This window comes from Poromitra crassiceps (genome assembly GCF_964638095.1).
Source record: "Poromitra crassiceps genome assembly, chromosome: 4".
Taxonomy (NCBI): domain Eukaryota; kingdom Metazoa; phylum Chordata; class Actinopteri; order Beryciformes; family Melamphaidae; genus Poromitra; species Poromitra crassiceps.
In genome coordinates, this window is record NC_139626.1 from 48,171,255 (window position 1) to 48,191,420 (window position 20,166).

A 20,166-nucleotide genomic window follows, 5' to 3' on the forward strand; every position below is an offset into this window, starting at 1 on the left:
TCTCTCCCCTCCCTCTCTCTCTCTCTCTCTCCCTCCCTTCCCCTCCCTCCCTCCTCTCTCTCTCTCTCTCTCTCTCTCTCTCCCTCCCTCCCTCTCTCTCTCTCTCTCTCTCTCTCTCTCCCCTCCCCTCCCTCTCTCTCTCCCTCCCTCCCTTCCTCCCTCTCTCTCTCTCTCTCTCTCTCTCTACGATTGCTTTCGTTTCCTTTCCCACATGATGGGATCTCAGAGGCAGTTGAGAAGAAAGGATGACAGATAGGGAAGTGAGGGAGTTTTGACTTTGAATCCTAAAATCCCAGAATGCAATAGCACAGCAAACAAGAAAAACCCTATAGAGTGATGTGGCACCGCTTGACCACTTTTGACACGTTAGAAAGGGGCTGAAACGGTTCTGTCAACCAGTTCAGGTGGACTGGAATCTAGTTCAGGTGGACTGGAATCCAGTTCAAGATGTGCAGGACTGTTTGACGTTGTTGCCCTGTTTTCTGCTGCTTGACTGTATTGAATTTCACGCTGACTGCTGCAGTCCGCTAACCAGTCCGCTAACAGATGGAATTTGCGAGATCACGATCGCGCGAGGAATCCATCTCGCCGCGCTCCAAGCTATTGGTTGAACTCCGTCCCAGCAGGGGGCCGGACCAATCAGCATCCAGAGGCAGCTATACGGGCGGGATTTAGGTTTGACGACAAAGAGAAGCGAGCCCGTGACAGACAGATGGTTCATCCAATCACCTGCCAGATATTTTTTTGATATTCTTTTTTTCTGTTCAGTTCACTTATGTTTGTAGCCCCTTGGACACAAGCATGTCTCAACAGGGACGCAAGCATGTCTCAACAGGGGCTTTTCCAAACAGTTTCCAAAGACGAGGTCCCCGATGGTTCTGTGGAAGAAACCATCTGGCAGCGGCAGGTTAACAGAGCGTGTCTCTGTCCCTCTGGCGGCCTCTGCTGGTCTTCTGCTCTTAGGCAACAACAGCCGTATGCAGCTGACATACAAATGGTCTCAATAGATATTAATTTCTGTGATTTAGACCAGTGTTCCCCAACCACCGGGCCGCGGACCGGTACAGGGCCGCAACGCATTTGGTACCGGGCCGCAAGCCGGTAAAAAACAAAAAACAAAATAATAATAATAATAATAATAATCATAGGCTATAATATTATAGGCTGTGTGTGGTAGTTGAAACATAGCTTCAAGTTGACGTTTATTTATGTTTGTAGTTAAAACAAAAACATAAATACTGTATAGGCTACATACAGTACAACACAAAAGGCTGTTATTTACCATTTGTCGCCACCTGGTGAGTAAATATATATGTAACTAAAACCATTCAAATTGACAACCGGTCCGTGAGTTTTTTTTCCATGTATCTACCGGTCCTTGGCACAAAAAAGGTTTAGTTGGGAACCCCTGATTCAGACTATTGTCTCTGAACAGATTAAATCAACCTGCAGCACATAGGCCTACTACACTATGTATGTCCTCTGGTGGTGACACATGGTATTTCTGGTGTAAGTACTACATGTTTTTAAGATGTAGTTTTCTTTTGGAATGGTATCAAAGTACTGTCGTGTTGAGATTTTGGTTTTCATGAGAACACTTAGTGAAGAGAAAGAGAGAGTGAGGGGAGGGTTTATAGAGACAGCTGGCAGTTTGTGGGAGTCATAAACATCAGCAGTGAAAGCCCAGGGCTGCTTCTCTCAGACAGAGGGAGACATGCCAGCTCAGTCGATGCTGATGAAGATGCTGCGCATGGGCGAAGTTTGCGTTGGTTCAGGGGGTGCAGTCCCCCTAGTGGCCGGAAATCCATGTCATGGGATCTCTATTTATTTATAACACAGAAGTAAACTTTTATGCCTTGTAATGCCTTGCTCTAGATCAGGGGCAACTCAACTGGTGGCCTGCGGGCCGCATGCGGCCACACTGGCCACACTGAGTGGCCACAATGAGTGGGCCCCGACCTCACTCAGTGTGGCCCCTGGGTCAATAAAGAAAAACAAGGGGGAAGTTTTTGGTTTGGTTAGGTTAGGTTAGACCACCCAAATCTGTGTTTTTATTTTCCTGTACATCCCAGAACATGGCGCTAATGGCGTTAGCATTGTCCATCCACATACTGTTTAATGTTAGCATTTGAGCTGACGCTATTGTAAAAAAACTATATCCAGGATGCACATTGCACATGCAACATTACTAATCTTACTGATTCATATGACATATTTTGGGTGATGTACCCCGCATCAAATTGCTGTAGCGGGCTGTTTTAAAGCTAGAGCAAAGTTTCTGGTGTCATCTGAATGGACAAATTACTTATTTGAATATGAAAAATATAAATGTTGGTATAATAAACTTTGATTACCAGTCCTTTTCATCACATTAGTAGCTATAATTGGGAGTGATGGTGTTACAGTAGGCTACTGGTGGAAGTGCACGGTCACAATCTGGCCCTCTGGTAGCGAGGACATTCTTTTGTGGCCCGGCTCTCTATCATCAAAGTTGCCCATCCCTGCTCTAGATAAAGGCTAGAATAATTGTGACTCTTTTCAATGTTTATTATAAAACGTAATATTATTCTGGTCTAATTTCCACTGCGGTATGGCAGCCGGATGCAACCCTCTGCATGGGCATCTTGCATGCGCAGCCATTTGTGTTGCAGAGCATTACATCCCCTCCCTGTCAAAATCTAAATTACAAGCAACAGCAATTATCTTCAGTGATCTCAATTACCAATCACGATGACCAGTCTTGCTGATTTGGGGAATACAATTTATATTTTTACTGCACATTTTTGCATCTTGTATCAACATTTGACTATTTTAACCTAAAGCGACATTCATGCTACAATGATTAAACGTTAGTAATTGTGCACACTGCATGGTTCCACTTTCAGTATGTGATTAGCTGATGTTGTCAAAGTAATTCCAGAATTAGAACCTCTTCCACCCTGCCAACAAACTTTATTTTAAATTCTAGCCAAGAGGATTTGCACGCTTTCCAAAGATGTCCTGTTGAATTCCAGGGAAATGTGTCTAAAACTAGAAGGGCATGAGAGTGCAGACCTCTGCCCAGGCCAATAGTCCAGTCTGCTATGATTGTGCACATTTTCTGAGTCGGATCGGATCTGCTCGAAAATGTAACGTGTTCTTCTTCCTTCTGCTACACGAACCTTCTTGAAAATCGGCCCAGTCATTTTTCCGTAATCCACAGACAGACAAACGGCACTAAAATAACTTCCTATATGCTTTGGTGCAGCCTTAAAGAAATGGCATATTGGATGTATATTTTACAACTGACTCAGGATATGTACTGTATGTATGTACTGTACTACAGAAAATGAAAGAAATGGCCTTTTCTACCCTTGAAGCTACCCATTTCATTATGGAAATAATAAAACCAGACCTGTGTCATATGATGTTTGCAGATCATTTGTTATTATTTGCTGTAACCCATTTGGAGCAGCAAATGGCCGGCGTTTACCACATCAGAACAACTTGTTTAATGGTGCCAGCTTGTAGGTTGTCAGTCACAGAAAAGTCTCTTTATTAAATAGACTTTCAAACACAAGAGACGTTCTCATTGTATTGTAATGTGGCATAATATCCACACATCTGGTACTCTGAAGAAACACTATTTGACCCAGTCATGTTTTACACCACAGCATAGTCTTGTGTTGCTCAATGGGCAGAGCAAGGCACTAACACTGGGGTTGGGGGTTCCATTCCATGCAAAAAACAACAACAACAACAACAACAACAACAACAACAACAGACAAACAAAAACATAGCCTACAAACTCCGCTTGCTATAGGCACTTTGTATAAAAGCTATCAGGTGCCAGCTATGTGTTATATAGTGTAATCGTTCAGAAGCACCTTAAAGGAACACTCTGCCCATTTTCAACCAGCTTCGTATCATTAGAACATCAGTAGTACAGTATATCAGAAAACTGTAAACTGTTTTGAAGTCTGTCATTTAATTTGACAGTTATTGAGTGTTAAAGTGTGGACCAGTCAGAGCTGAACGCCAATCTCCGTGGGGAGCTTGGATTGGCTACAACGAAACTGCCAGCCCCTATTTAAGATGGTTTTCTCACCTCTGTTAAATGTTTGTTTGAAAAAGGTCGGTGACCGAAACGTCACAGTAAAACAAATTTGATTGCAACTTCACAGTGTGCGGGACTTTTTTTCATTTTTTTCACTTATTACGGACGTTTTTGTCTTTGCCCGACGCACCTGGCCTGAAAGATGTGCGGAGTTTCTCTTCAAAGTGTGGACCAGTGACATCACTGGTCCACAACTCAAATTAATAACTCATTAGCTCAAATCAACTCTCAATAACTGTCAAACTAGATGAATGACTTCAAAACCGTCATCTAGTTTGACAGTTATTGAGAGTTGATTTGAGTTAATGAGTTATTCATTTGAGTTAGTGTGGACCAGTGATGTCACTGGTCCACACTTTAACACTCAATAACTGTCAAATTAAATGACAGACTTCAAAACAGTTTACAGTTTTCTGATATACTACTGAGGTTCTAATGATACAAAGCTGGTTGAAAATGGGCGGAGTGTTCCTTTAAATTTCCATGGAATTTCCACACACTGGCTCAAGTCCCAATGTTGCTCAATACAGACTAGCTTCTAAAGTAAATCTGGTACCACATCACCATATACATTACATCACCTTGTTTCAGTATTGTGACTATATGTGTGACTATATGTTTTCCTGCCTCTCATGCATGCTGTTGGAGCTTTTTATTCATCCCCTTTTTGTTTTTGTTCTGCCATATTTGGACATTACCACAGTCCTCCACCGGAGGGTTAAGTGCCTTGCTCAAGGGCTTTTCCCCTCTCTCCTCACTCCACCTCTGGGCTCCTGCAAGCCTCAGACGATGATGCAACTCATGTGGTTGGTCACGGCTCCCACTGTGTCCAGTCCCCTGCCAAACCCTATTACCCCAGTGTGTGTGTGTGTGTGTGTGTGCGTTTGTGTGCGTGTGTGCGTGCGTGCTTGTGCATGTGTGTGTGTGTGTGTGTGTGTGTGTGTGTGTGCCCGTGCTTGTGCGTGCGTGCATGTGTGTGTGTGTGCGCGCATGTGTGTGTGTGCGTGTGTGTGTGTGTGTGTGTGTGTGTGTGCACGTGCTTGTGCGTGTGTGCGTGTGTGTGTGTGTGTGTGTGTGTGTGCGTGTGCTTGTGCATGTGTGTGTGTGTGTGTGTGTGTGTGTGTGTGTGTGTGTGTGTGTGTGTGTGTGTGTGTGTGTGTGTGTGTGTGTGTGTGAGAGAGAGCCTGGTTCCATAATAACCTGATTTGACCGTTAACTAAAACAGCATGTGAGGCCCAGGCTTACAGATGGAGATAAGAAGCTGCCCAAGGAGCTGTGTGTGTGTGTGTGTGTGTGTGTGTGTGTGTGTGTGTGTGTGTGTGTGTGTGTGTGTGTGTGTGTGTGTGTGCGTGTGTGTGTGTGTGCGTGCGTGCGTGTGTGTGTGTGCGTGCGTGCGTGTGTGTGTGTGTGTGTGTGTGTGTGTGTGTGTGTGCGTGTGTGTGCGCTTGTGCGAGCGTGTGTGTGCGTGTGTGCGTGCGTGCATGGGTGTGCATGTGAAGATCACCACATTAGTCCTTCCTCCTGTTTTGTTTATTTAAAAAAAGAATCTAATCCTATCCCTGGGCCCATATTTATTTATCGAGCACCTCCCAATCCCTCATGGTCATTATATTCATTGTACAAATGTACAATGTTCAACACAAATGTTACCATTGGATGTGTTGTATCAGATTTAGTTGAGAACCGGGAGTCCCTTGGCAAGTTACAATTAAAACAAACAACCCACACAAACAAAGCCACACACACAAGGCACTATTAAAGTGTGTACACGTAAAAACCAATGCATTCTCAGGTTATGGGAACAGAGTTTTGTGATGAAGTGCTGTAATTCACATTTTTTTCCACATTATTTACACGTTCCCTCAACTCACTTTCCCTTTAGAGCTTAGTTCGGGCCCAACACCCTCCTTCCCCCTTTAAAAAAGAAAAAGCCCGACCCGACCGTGTTCTGTCTGAGCCCCGGCCCGGCCCTTCGCATTTGTTGCATTTATGGACCCGAACCTGAAACGTTCTTACTAAGTTGGCTGTTTATCTAAACAACAACCCTGCTGTTGTCTGTTCAGTCTTATGAATACACAAGGATTTAAGGTTACAATGTTATGACATTCTGTTTATCACACGGTGTGATTCACACCCAACGATATATATAAAAAAAGTATTATATCTGACCGTCAGCCCGGCCCGACCCAGGCCCAAGGAGTGGAGGGGAAATTCCGGGTTTGGGTTCGGGCAGAGAATCTAACGTCTACTTTCCTTTCCCCCCTGCCTCGTCGACTGCTATTAGTCAACTAGTTCATTAACATAATCACGACTGCACCTTTTCCAAGTGGTTCTCAGCCCAATCCTCTTGCACAACTGATTCAATTAAGGTGTCATGAGAATGCGTGAGCCTTAATTGAATTGGTGAGTTGAACTCAACAGCGCGCCTTGTGGCTGCATGGTATTCTGGTTGAAGCCACACTCGGTGAATAATCATCTCTCTGCCTCTTCTCCGGTGCATTATTTCTCCCTGTACGATTGTCCGTTCAAACTAGATGAAGAAAGAGGCTCCCGCTGTTTGATTCTGAGGAGATGATACTGCAAAACCATGAAGTTTAACGTTACTCTGGGTGTTTTGAATAATTGGAAGATCTTGAAATGCAATGTAGATCACCAATATAAATATCATTGTACGTCCGCCTGGAAAATAGAGTAAGCAAGGTGTCTATAAATGTAACTATATTTCTCTCTCTCTTTCATTTTCCCTATCTCCATCCCACCCTTCTGCCTCTCCCAGGTCGTGGTAGCCATGTTGGGGGCGTGTCTGCGGCTGGTTTTGCTCCTCCCCCTGGCTTGCTGTGTCCCCTCCGCCTCCAGACCGCCGCCCCGAATCTGCAGGCGGTGCTGCGACCACCTGGAGCCGCCGGCATCCACCAACCAGTACCACGTGCCCGAGGTCCGCACTGTCATCAACATGACCATCCTCAAAGGTACCGGAGCTCTGACGGGCCTAGGAGCCATGGCTTAAACACTGCCTCATCTCAACAAGCAGCACGGCTCTGGACGTCCGGGTAGTGCAGCGGTAGATTCCCTGCTTGCCAAAACGAGGGTCGCAGGTTCGATCCCCCGTGTTACCTTGGTCAGACGTCCAATACGAATGTGTCTGCAGGTGAGAAGCCGAAGCGCTTCCTCCGGTTGGTCGGGGCACCTGTTTGGGGGGAAGGAGGGGAACTGGGGGGAATAGCGTGATTCTCCCACGCGCTACCGGTGAAACCCCTCGCTGTCAGGTGAAATGAAGCGGCTGGCAACTGCACATGTATCGGAGGAAGCATGTGCTACTGTAGTCTACGGGGCTCTTCCCTGATCGGCAGAGGGGGTGGAGCAACGACTGGGACAACAGAGAGAATTGGCCAAGTACAATTGTTGGTGGGGGGGAAATCCGAAAAACTTGAAAGAAAAAAGAAGTGGCACATTACTTTAGGTTTCAAAACATGTAGCAGAAAGTCCAGTTTCTGCAAGAAAATGTCAATGTCTTTGATTTGCTGATTAGCAATCAATGAATACACAACCTGGAATGTATTCAGAAGCGTAGCTTGAAGCAGGTATAGAAACTGAAATTCAGTTTCTATACCTGCTTCAAGCTACGCTTCTCAAATCACAGCTGGCCTCTTGCCAGGCTAGTATTTGATTCAAGGTGAAATAAACTTGATGTAATAGGATCCTACATGGTTAAAGAAAAAAAAAACATCGCATGGATGCATAACTGGGACGTATCCTCAGTGATGTACCCTGGGGTCATAGGATGTTTCGGGTCTCGCAACATCATACACCCTCGCCCAGGTGACCCAGCCGGGGCTGGCCAAGCCCCAACTTACGTCCCAGTAGCTACCCACGGTCAGCCCTATAGGGAGGGTCGAAGGTGGTCACGCGGTCAGGGCCACTCAATCCGCTGCTCCGGAACTACTCTGCTGGGATCGGGGGAGGGAGAGGGCTCTGGTACGTAGAGGGACCGGGCTCTGTGGGTTGCCACCCGGCCGGGTTCCTCCCTCGTCTCACCAGGTCTACGACCTGTGCGCTGCACCAGACTCCCCCGCTCCAAACATCTCATTCCGAGGTGATGGTATCTTAGTGGACACCATGCAGTACCAGTACTTGGTGGCACTGCAGTCTCCACTTGCGGCTTGAATGGCCCTCCTAAAAGGCCTCTCGTGGGTTGTTGGGCTTCTTCCTCACGGAAGTTATAATGTATTAGGAAATATCATTGAGAAAGGGCTGAGATTGATAGAAAGAAGCTGCAACCACTTAAAGAAACAACCTCTCCAGCAGACGATGAAAGAACCATATTGCCAAGTTAGCATGTCTTGACAGTATTTGTTAGCGTCTGTCATAACAATGTATTATCTAAGCCATGAATTGAAGAAACTGACAGCTAAGTAAGCATGTCTTTCATTGGATTTGGAAAAGTCTGTCAAAGAAAACACACATCAGCACATTAGTATCAACACATCAACTTCTCTGAGGTGTGTCGGGACAGAAAGTGACTGCTCGCTATAAGCATGTCTTTAATTCTATAAGAGATAATGTGTATATAGAAAGAAGTGAATACTGAACCTTGTCTCGATCTCACACTGTTGACTGTGCATTCACAATAAGTCCAGTGACCGCTTCAACAAATCACTGCCTTGGTTAGACAGTCGGGAAGACCCCAAGTATGTTTGTGTGTGTTTTTGTGTGTGTGTGCGTGCATGCGTGTGTGTGTGCGTGCGTGCATGTGTGTGTGCGTGCGTGCGTGTGTGTGCGTGCGCGCAGAGAGAAAATGACAAAAAGACAAGAGGAACAAATTAAAAACGGATTTTCACAATATCCCAGAAACACGCAGCAGCCCGAGAGGGCTTTGTGAGAACATGTGTATCTAATATCGGAGCCGTAGCGGCCAAGTCGACCGGAGCAAATCCACCCAATGTGTCATCAGTGTGTTGTTTTATCTGCCACTCCTTTGATAACTGGACATTCCCAGTCTGTCCTGACCTGTGATCCACCCCACAACCAAGTCTGTCCTGACCCGTGATCCACCCCACAACCAAGTCTGTCCTGACCTGTGATCCACCCCACAACCAAGTCTGTCCTGACCCATGATCCACCCCACAACCAAGTCTGTCCTGACCCGTGATCCACCCCACAACCAAGTCTGTCCTGACCTGTGATCCACCCCACAACCAAGTCTGTCCTAACCTGCGATCCACCCCACAACCAAGTCTGTCCTGACCTGTGATCCACCCCACAACCAAGTCTGTCCTAACCTGCGATCCACCCCACAACCAAGTCTGTCCTGACCTGTGATCCACCCCACAACCAAGTCTGTCCTGACCCGTGATCCACCCCACAACCAAGTCTGTCCTAACCCACGATCCACCCCACAACCAAGTCTGTCCTGACCCGTGATCCACCCCACAACCAAGTCTGTCCTAACCTGCGATCCACCCCACAACCAAGTCTGTCCTGACCCGTGATCCACCCCACAACCAAGTCTGTCCTGACCCGTGATCCACCCCACAACCAAGTCTGTCCTGACCCGTGATCCACCCCACAACCAAAAACCACGCCAACCCTGAACCAAGGAAAAGGAAAGGCTTGGCTCTCATCTTCCAGCTTAAATGCTGAGCACACACAGGCCAGGCTTAGGGGACAAATCCATGTGAAACTGTGCACTGTAAGCTTGGGTATGAGTAATTGGGTATGGGCTGATTTTGACACAATTTTGTACAGAACCTGACGATACCAAATATTATCTGATCGGGCTGTTTTAGTTTGAGAAATATTTGAGAAAACTGACATTGCAATATATTTTGCTTCTGCGATACTGTACGTATATGTATTGCGATGTGAAAAAGGAAGAAGGTGGCCTATAGTGGGTAAACTGCAAGAGTGACATAGTAGCAAGTGAGTGTGTATTTAGCTGCAGCGAGTGAGTAAAGTTAGCGTGAAAAGAGCTTAGAACATCTCTAAGAGGCTGTGCATTATGTTTGCTTTTGCATTCATTCAATAAAGTGCCAATAAAGTTTTCCACTGCAGAGTTGGTCCGGACTAGTAAAAGCTTACCAGCTACGAGCCAAGCTAAGCTAAAATAGGCTAGCACAACACCAGAGGCTACTACAGTTCGTAGCCGCGGAAGCTGGAAAGGTTACATTATGCTACATAGCCTACTCTTAAAGGATGGCTTTACCGATTATCAACCCACTTTGTATCATTATAATCTCGGTATATAACCACATAAGCAGTGTTTACCTTTGCTATGTTTTCCTCACGGAGAGCTCCCATTTTCTCCCCTGGCAAATGCTGCGTTGTGACGTGTTTTACGTCACAACGCATCACAACGGAACTGCGGAAGTTCTGCTCGAGACGCGGAATCCGCGGGGCGGATTTTATTGTTTATTTTTATTTTTTGAGTATGCGCACATCCACGGAGAATCGCATGGAGAGACCCTTAGCCCACGTTCACACCATACGCCAAAGCAACACTCAACGTATACGCTCAACCTACGCTGAACCCACAAGTTTCATTTCGGCGTCCTTGTTAACAGGCGAGGCCGTTCACAAAACCCGCACGCGTGCCTTGCTCAAGCCGCGCTCAAGCGATCGTTCAGGATTCAGTCCTATTTTCCAAGCGTGAAGCTTGAAGCTGCCAGGCATGAAGTCAATGGAAGTTGTGGTCAAGGCGCGCCGAGTGAGGCGCTGAGGAAGAGAGAGGGCTTCTTGTGTGACCGGTTAAGCGTGAGCTCAGCTTCAGCGTGAGCTCAACTTCAGCTCTGCTTCTGTTAAGCGCCAGGTGTGAACAAAGGCTAAATGACTTGCAGCTGGCGGGGGCGGAGTTTCTGCAGGCAGAGAAAGGGAGGATTTTTCTGTGATGTAAACAGAGCGAGAAGGTAAACACTGCCCATGTGCTTATATTATTGTCTGTAATATTATTACCGAGATTATATGTGATACTTAACGTGGGTTGATAATCGGCAAAGCCATCCTTTAACAAACCCTTACATTGGACTAAATTATGTTATATGAATATCAGAGAGAATTCTCTTGTACATTAGTCATGGAAAATGAGAACCGTGCGAGTTGTCCTTTTGTATCAAGCAGCTAAACAGCTGTAGCAGATGTGTTTGAGTTCATTTGTCTTACTTTTGCCATCGCACGTCCTGCGATGTGATTATCATGCACACATTGTGATGACGATGATGAAAAGATATATTGTGCAGGCTGATTATCTGATATAATTTTCTTTATTTTGATCATTTTCATGGCAAAGAAAGACGTTTTCTGTGTTTCCTACAGACTTGTCAGCCTCTGAAACAGCATGTGGGCCAGCATGGGGCACTAAATTCAGACTAATGAAATACTTTTGGGGTTAGCAGCTCCTTAAGGCAGGGTGACTCACCCTGTACTAGGACTATATCATTACATATTTATCATATCATTTGTTCATTTTCAGCCACATTTGGAAAGCCTTTCCCCACTGTTTGTTAAGGGAAAAACATTAACAACAAAGAGGTGGATGAGAAGACTGGCTGATCCAGTATTTCTCTCTCTCTCTCTCTCTCTCTCTCAAAGGAGCTAGGGCTCTGTCTGTTTGTTTGTTTGTCTGCAGTGATGTCATAAATTCACTCTCTCTCTCTCACATGCACACACACACACACACACACACACACACACACAAGAGACAGACCCACACAATGTCATAAATTGTGACATCATCAGTGATGTCAGAGGCATTGATGGCAGTGATGTCATAAGAGGTTGTGATGTCATCCGTGATGTCATAAAAGCAGTTATGACATCATCAGTGATGTCATAAGAGTCCCACTGATGATGTCATCAGTGATGTCATAAGAGCACATCATGTCCCAGGGGCAGACACTGAAAGAAGTGGGAGTCTGGCTTCAGACCCCCGTCTTCAGGCATGGACAGCTGTATGTTGCCAACTCCAGGACAGGTGATCTAGCATCCCTGAAGCCATCAAGGAGTGGTGAGGGCTCGGCTGCGCAGCGCCCGAGCTGCGTGTGCAAGCTGCAGGGCCAGCTCGACGAGCTGCAGGGTGGGCCCCGAGCTGCGTGTGCAAGCTGCAGGGCCAGCTCGACGAGCTGCGTGTGCAAGCTGCAGGGCCAGCTCGACGAGCTGCATGTGCAAGCTGCAGGGCCAGCTCGACGAGCTGCGTGTGCAAGCTGCAGGGCCAGCTCGACGAGCTGCAGGGTAGGCGAGGCCACGCAGTGGAGGACACACTTGCAGGACCATTAGTATACACAAGCACACATACATGCACAACATTCACATACATACATTAGTTGCATGCATACATAATGTATAATGCACATAAACACATTTGGCCTTCAGAACAGTGAATTCTTCGAGGGCTGCATTCAACAAGTCGACTCCAGCATCATGGTTTTTCAGCGGCACGTTCATTCTGCAAACATCCCGTCCCACCTCAACCTAAACATCTTGTCCCACCTCAACCTAAACATCTTGTCCCACCTCAACCTAAACATCTTGTCCTAAACATCTTGTCCCACCTCAACCTAAACATCTTGTCCCACCTCAACCTAAACATCTTGTCCCACCTCAACCTAAACATCTTGTCCCACCTCAACCTAAACATCTTGTCCCACACATCCTGTCCCACCTCAACCTAAACATCTTGTCCCACCTCAACCTAAACATCTTGTCCCACCTCAACCTAAACATCTTGTCCCACCTCAACCTAAACATCTTGTCCCACCTCAACCTAAACATCTTGTCCCACCTCAACCTAAACATCCTGTCCCACCTCAACCTAAACATCCTGTCCCACCTCAACCTAAACATCTTGTCCCACCTCAACCTAAACATCCTGTCCCACCTCAACCTAAACATCTTGTCCCACCTCAACCTAAAGGTGGTCTATTGTGTTTAGGTTAGGGAATTGATCAGTCACTGTCTCAGTTTCCCCCACTGGTCTAGTTCAAACCAGTGACCTTCTGCTGACACAAGCCCGCTGTTTTAGACTTCAGGCTAAAGCTGCCGACGAAATGCATGCATAATATACACAAATCTGCACTTTGTTTTTCTCTCTCTGTCTCTCACACACACACACACACACACACACACACACACACACACACACACACACACACACACACACACACACACACACACACACACGCATAGTTCTAGGGAACTCTGGAAAAATAGGACATAAGAGATCCATTCTTGCAGATCTGTCTGCCCCAAGGCAGAGGGGCTGTGCTGTGTGTTGCTGTGCTCTGAGCTGTACAGTGTCACTGAACTGCAGCTGTGCAGAGAGGGAGGCTGCCTCACCCGCCACTGAACCTGCTTATGTGGCAGAAAACACACACACATGCACGCACCCACACGCGCACACACACACACACATGCAAGCACACAAAGGCAATCGCCATATACACACACGTGCACAACACACACACACGGAGGGAGAATTGGACTGCGTGTGTGTGTGTGTGGGGGGGGGGGTGTCATAGGATTGTTTCAGGGACACATTTCAGACTTGAGACTATAGTTAGTTGGGGACGGCGTGTCCAACTGGGGACAAAAGCTGTGGCCGCAAATTGAAAAAAGCTTATTTTTAAGGTCGGGTTAGGTACGGTGAGGGTTAGGATAGGCAAGTAATGGTATGTAATGTCCCGAAAAGTGTGTGTGCGCGCGCGCGCGTGTGTGTGTGTGTACATGTACATGTACGTATTTGGCTGTACATTAGTGTGTGCTTGTGTTTTCTCTCACAAAGCCTCAAGTGGCCTCAAACAATGGAACCCACATTGTGCTGCAGTTCTCTGCAGCCAATCTCAGGGTGAGAGACCAGCCAGCCAAAATGTCTGAAACCAGACGCCCACTCTCACCAAATACTTCTGCAATTGCATTACTCAGTCAGTCCAGCACTGAGATGGATTCTGCACCCACACATTTTATAATAACTTTTTGAACATTACATTTGCATCAGCTGGATTAAATTTTATTTTGCACAGGGTTGAATTATCTAGAGGTTCAACATGGGTTAGGGTTAGGGTTAGGGTTAGGGTGACCTGCTCAGACAAAATCGGTGATTTTATGAGAAAATATTGATTTTGGCTGTTTTGGCGTTTCACCCGTTTTTAGTCAAATAAAGCTTTCATTCTGTGTAAAGGTTATTGTGAAATTTGAACGCTAAATAATTATAGTTTTGAAGCCCATAAAGTTAGGCTGACAAGCAGAACTAGCTTGCTTTGTCAAACTTTGAGGCGCTTTTTCTCAAGCACAAAGATCATTTTGATATCACCAGAACGTTTTCGGGGTCAATCTGATGGATTTTTGTCAGAACAGGTCACATTTAACCCTCAAAGACCTAGCCCTAGTAGTCCATCCACCACCTCGAACAACCAGTCCACCCTAAGTAAGCAGCGCTCCAGCTTATTTGAATGTTGCACTCCTGCAGCATCGATTTCAGCCGTTGAGAACGTGTTGACCTTACCAGGATTATACAAATTATAGTGCGTTATTTTCGTTATTTTAGTACGAACAGTGAACAAGAACAGCCTGCACTGAGTGAGGACAAGAGAAGAGTGGAGGATGAAGGATCGTTTCCACATGGTCGTCAGCAGGTGCAGTGGTGCTGCTAAGCCTTTGTTTAAGGGAAAAGCGACTGTCTGGGGGTATACGCCGTATACCCCCAGGATGAGAAGGATTACCGGTTCTTAGAGCCGCTCACTCAACCACCTGGGCCGGACTAGATGCTGCTTAAAGAGATCCGTTCAGATGAAACCCCATCCTGAGATAACAGGGCCGGATTTCTCAAGAAAATTGATTCACATGGGCCTCAGAAACCTAAGTAAATCCAACACCTGTTTATATATCGCTGTTGTTGATCGAAAACCTCACACCTCCAAAATATCAACTTTTCATGAACTAGTTTGGCATCATGCATTTTTTTGGTTTATTCCATCGGCTCCGGTTTCCCCCGGTTTTCTCCCCAATTGTACTCCCGCCAATTCCTTCCGGCCGGTGCTCCACCCGCTCTGCCGTTGTGGGGAGAGTGAAGCTGGAAACATGCTGCAGCTACGTCAGCCTTGACTTGGAGCCTTGCCAACGGCAGCTAGACCTATAATTGAATGTCAGCTTGATGAGGGCGTCCCAGGGAAGTCCCCAGCAAAATGAGTAAATTGTGTGATTTCACTAGGATTTCAATGACTAGAAGTTAGTTAGCCCAATTAAGGAGAGAATCAAGTTCAAGTTCAAGTTCAAGTTTATTCATATGTCCCAGAAGGGCACTTTGGGTTGCAGCAAAGCATAAAACATAAAACAAGTCATAAAATCACACAAAGCTCGAGATAAAAACATGAAAACAAAGTGCAGACACACATAGACCATAAAAACAAAAATGGAGACACAAATAGACCACAAGGTTATACAAAGTAGCAGTGCTAGTGCATATATTTGGTAATAGCTTTCAATAGCTTTCACATTATAGACTAGCTAGCACATGCTAGCTAGCACATGCTTCTTCTGATACTGTACAGGGGTTTCACTGGCAGGACGTAGAGTGTGGGAGGATCACGCTATTTCGCCCAGTTCCCCTCCCCCCCGGCCCGAACCGACCAGAGGGGGCACTGTAGTGCAGTGACCAGGACACATACCCTTAATCCGACGTCCCACACGCAGACACAGCCAATCGTGCCTGTATGGACGCCCGACCAAGCCGGAGATAACATGGTAACATGGGGGCTTGAACCTGCAACCCTCATGTTGGAAGGCAGGGAATATACTGGGGGATAGACACCAGCGACATGTCAGTGGAGGAAGGAGGATATTACAGTAATAAGCATAATCTAAAGAGGGGATATTACAGTCATCAGTTTCATGACACACACCCACTGAGCACAAGAGGTCATTTCAACATTGTTTTTCAGCTTTAACTCCCCCCACACACACACACACACACCCACACACACACACACACACACACACACACACACACACACACACACACACACACACACACACACACACACACACACCTTTGCACTTCTGTGGTGGGGGTTTGCTGGAATTCTTCAATCTCGTTTGGACTGACAAATTTTGTGATTTTGTTGTATCTATGGAGTGAATAGATTTAAAGGTCCTTTGATCATGTCTGTTTCATAAAAATAAGGAAAGAGTAAAACGTATAAGCCTGCACCACTCAACCTGCATGTCCCCTCATCTCCCCAGGTGATAAAGGAGACCGAGGGGACAAAGGCACGCCCGGCAAGTCAGGTCTGGAGGGCGCCGTCGGCCACCGAGGACCCGTGGGCCCCAAAGGCGGCAAGGGCCAGGCGGGCGCCCCGGGAGACGCCTGCAAGATCCCGCAGTCCTCCTTCTCGGTGGGACGGCGCAAGTCCCTGCACAGCGTGGACTACTACCAGGCGCTGGTGTTCGACACGGTGTTCGTCAACCCGCACGAGCACTTCAACATGTTCAAGGGCAAGTTCTACTGCTACGTGCCGGGGGTCTACTTCTTCAACGTCAACATCCACACCTGGAACTTCAAGGAGACCTACCTCCACCTGATGCACAACGACAAGGAGCAGGTGATCCTGTACGCTCAGCCCAGCGAGAGGTCCATCATGCAGAGCCAGAGCGTGATGATGGACCTGGCCCTCAACGACGAGGTCTGGGTGCGGCTCTACAAGCGGGAGAGGGAGAACGCAGTTTACAGCGACGACGTGGACATTTACATCACCTTCAACGGATACCTGGTGGCCCCCGGCGTCCAGTGAGAAGGCAGGATCTCTGGGTCGGATTATTTGGTCCTTTTGCCGTGGAGGTCAAACACGGGCCTTTAACTTTGGTGCTAACGAAACGTTCCTTTCAGCGAGGAGAGGAAGAGACTGCTTCAAAAGTAGTTGCATGCAGGGCCGTAACCAGAGTTCCGAAATAGGGGAGGTCCAGCAAGGGGAGGCGGATTCGGCGGCGCCCTTACCCCCCCTTTTTTAGCCATATTTAGAGTAATATATCATTTTAAATCAACATTAGGATTATACTGTTGTGATGTCATTATTCAGTATATTCTCTTTCATGTCACCACCTGCTCAGCTCTCCTGTCAACATAATTGTAACTAACAAACACAAACTGTTTTAGCCAAATTCATATCAAAATGACACCTACAAACACAGGTACACAACCCAAGCCGTACACAACACACAAAGTCATCATCGATAATAAAAAAAACATACAGAGGGACATTTATTTATTCCTGATAGGAACGATTGAAAAATAAAATAAAATATATGATGTTGTTTTTAACTTTACACCACCTCTTTTTGTTACTTATTGGGTCATGAAACTGAAACCATGCATATAGCCACCTGCATACCTGACTTCGGGAGCTTGGCAATTGGCATCATGCATGATTACAATGAGATGCACCCACTTTAAACCTGAATAAAGTAATAAAACCACTAGTAAACCAGTAGGCGGCGCGTGGCCTGCTGTTCAGTGAGTGGCCTGGCCTGGCCTGGCCTGCAAAAAAAAAAAAAAAAAAAAAAAATTGTTTTGCAGGCTGAAATATTAGGGGAGGTCCGGACCTCCCCGTTCTCATAGCTAGTTACGGCCATGGTTGCATGCAATGAGAACTGCTCGACCAAGAAATATCAAGTCCAAACGGAGTGAAAAAGAAGGAGAAAGGTAGCCGAGCCGACCACACAATTAGTGAAAACATTTTGGTAATTACGTCCTACATAAACTTTTGTGCAAAGTAAGTACGGTATCCGCCCCCCCTCCCCCCCCCCCCCCCTACATCTGTGCTGGGCTCCTCTTTTCTCTTTGAGCCTCCTCCTTTCAGGGACTGTGTTGTAAAAAACACAATGATATCACTTATCGGGGAAAATACGTCAGTGCAATCAAATATCCATTTGTGCCTTAAAGGATGGAGTGTACTTTCTGTCAGCTTACTTTCTGTCTGTTCTGACAGAAACGAGTGCGCCTTTTAGAAGAGCACTTAGTCCTAAAGTGAACACGTGCTACCATGTCAAAATGAAAGCCTATGGGCGCTTTATTATCAAATGCAACGATGCATTAGTGGCATACAGAGACTTCAAACTGCAGAGCAGTTGGATCGTTGTAAATAGTTGTATAGTTGTTGTCTTGTCTTTATAGCCGAAACCTGTTTCTAACCCAGTCTTTCTTTGTTCTGTATCGCTGGGGCAACAACAAAGATGCTTGATTAAAAAAAATTACAACATTTTCACATGAACAAAGGCATCCTGTTGTACGTTCCATCAAGAGTCCAAAGGTCACGTCCAGGTTCCTAACCATGAAATACATGCATGCATCATCGACACGTTTCCCCATGAAAACGACCTTTTTTCTAATTCTCTATACAAACTACACCAGCCCGCGCCGCCGAGGAGTTGGCTCACAGTTAATCCATTCAATCCTGTGGGGAAAATGCTATGTCAGATTCAACCTCACATTTTGGCCCACGCCAACAAACAAATAATCAAATAAAAACAAGCAAACAAAACAAACCAAACAAGCATCTCAGACTGTCAGCAAGAGCGGATGGGTTTGCATCACCGTCTGTTGTACTGTTACAGCATATCTCTTCCTATTAGCAGTAATGCCGTCCTCAGCGAGGCTCTGCTAGAGGAAAAGCAGACAACGGCGCTGTAATACTTTAAGCCTTGAGTCTGATCGGAATAACTCTGCTGGGAAACAGAACGCTACATCTGAATAGTTTCCTGGACTGTCGGCCAAAGTCAAAGTAGCAGAGGCTGTTCCATTACGCATCCTGTACCAGAGAAACTGCTCGTTTTTCTTTAGTTTAGGTTTTGGTTCATTTCACTTCACTTTACAGTTTAACGTGGCCTAGTTTGTAGTTTTTGTCGAAGTCAAGTTTAGTTTTGTCTAATTTAGCTTGGTTGAGATTCGTTTATTTTGGTTTTTGTTTGTCATGTTTTGTTTTGATTTGATTGTAGTTTAGATTAGTTTAATGTTTGGTCAGGTTTAGTTTTGTACGATGTAGTTGAGTTGAGTTTAGTCTAGTCCCACCTTGACAAGACAAAGACAAAAACACAAAGACAAAATGAAAAGAATGAAAACAGAAGAGAAACAAAAAAGCAAGATGACAAGCAAAGACAAGCAACTTGGTTAAAAGAAACGAAGTACAACATTGTTGGAAAGCAGCAGAACGACAACCACTGGGGTGCAGTACCATCTCCTAGTGGTCAGATGAAATTTCTATTATGTAAATGGTCATCTGCAGCAGACATTGCTGTGTTTCAGAGGCTGTAACAGGATTATTTTTAAAACTAGAGTGAAGATACTGGTATCATATGGAACTAGAAGACCTAAGGCATCCAATGATACCAACCATCTCATGCTAGCTTGTCGGGAAGTGGGCTAAATAATGCTCCGAATTTAGGCAAAATTTTGAAGAGGTAAAAACTGGCATGGCCATTTTCAAAGGGGTGCCTTGACCTCTCACAACATTAATGATTATGGTGTTCCCCAAGGTCTTAATTCAAGGCCCACTTGTGATTGTTAACCAGCTTCCCAAATAAATGATACGCTATCATTCTGATATCTTGATGTGAGAGGTCACTAGATGGCGCTCTGAGGCCCAGCAGGACATGGCCCAGTGGTTGAGACAGTACTGTATGCATTTTTTCATCATTGTGAAGACACAGAATAAAAGAGGATATTAATGTGATGTGTGTAGTTCTTCATAGATCTAGCCTCTTCAATTTGCTCTCAAAGTGCACCACATTGATGCATTTCAGTTTAAAATAATTTTCTTCATGGAAGGGCACGTCCTCCCCACCTCCCCAGACCCCCCTAGTGCAGGGGTTTCCAAACCATCGATAACATCATGAGTGACATCGTCACATATGCTTCTTTTTCCCCGCAGAATTCTGACTCTAATCTCAAAATTCATACTTTTTTTCTCAAAATTCTGACAGTAACTTCGAATTCTGACTTTAATCTCAGAATTCTGACTTTATTCTCAGAATCCTGATTTAAAGGTATAATCTAAAAGATTTCCATAAAAAAAAAAGAGTCACTCACAATG

General features: G+C 45.8%; 1 protein-coding gene across 2 annotated transcripts in view; it reads left to right on the forward strand.

Annotated features, from left to right (window-relative positions):
• c1qtnf6b (C1q and TNF related 6b) overlaps positions 1 to 19,729 on the forward strand; it is a 22,504-nt gene extending 2,775 nt beyond the window's left edge. Inside the window, exons 2-4 of one of the 2 annotated variants that reach the window (XR_014552609.1) lie at positions 6,873 to 7,065; positions 16,325 to 17,012; positions 17,727 to 19,729. Coding sequence is in view for 1 of the 2 variants with exons in the window: in XM_083634746.1 (XP_083490872.1) it covers positions 6,885 to 7,065; positions 16,325 to 16,872 (729 nt within the window). In the remaining variant the exon portion in view is untranslated. Of the gene's footprint in view, positions 1 to 6,872; positions 7,066 to 16,324; positions 17,606 to 17,726 lie in introns of those variants that run through there. The other variant, XM_083634746.1, reaches the window with a different exon arrangement.
• Positions 19,730 to 20,166: the final 437 nt, after the last annotated feature.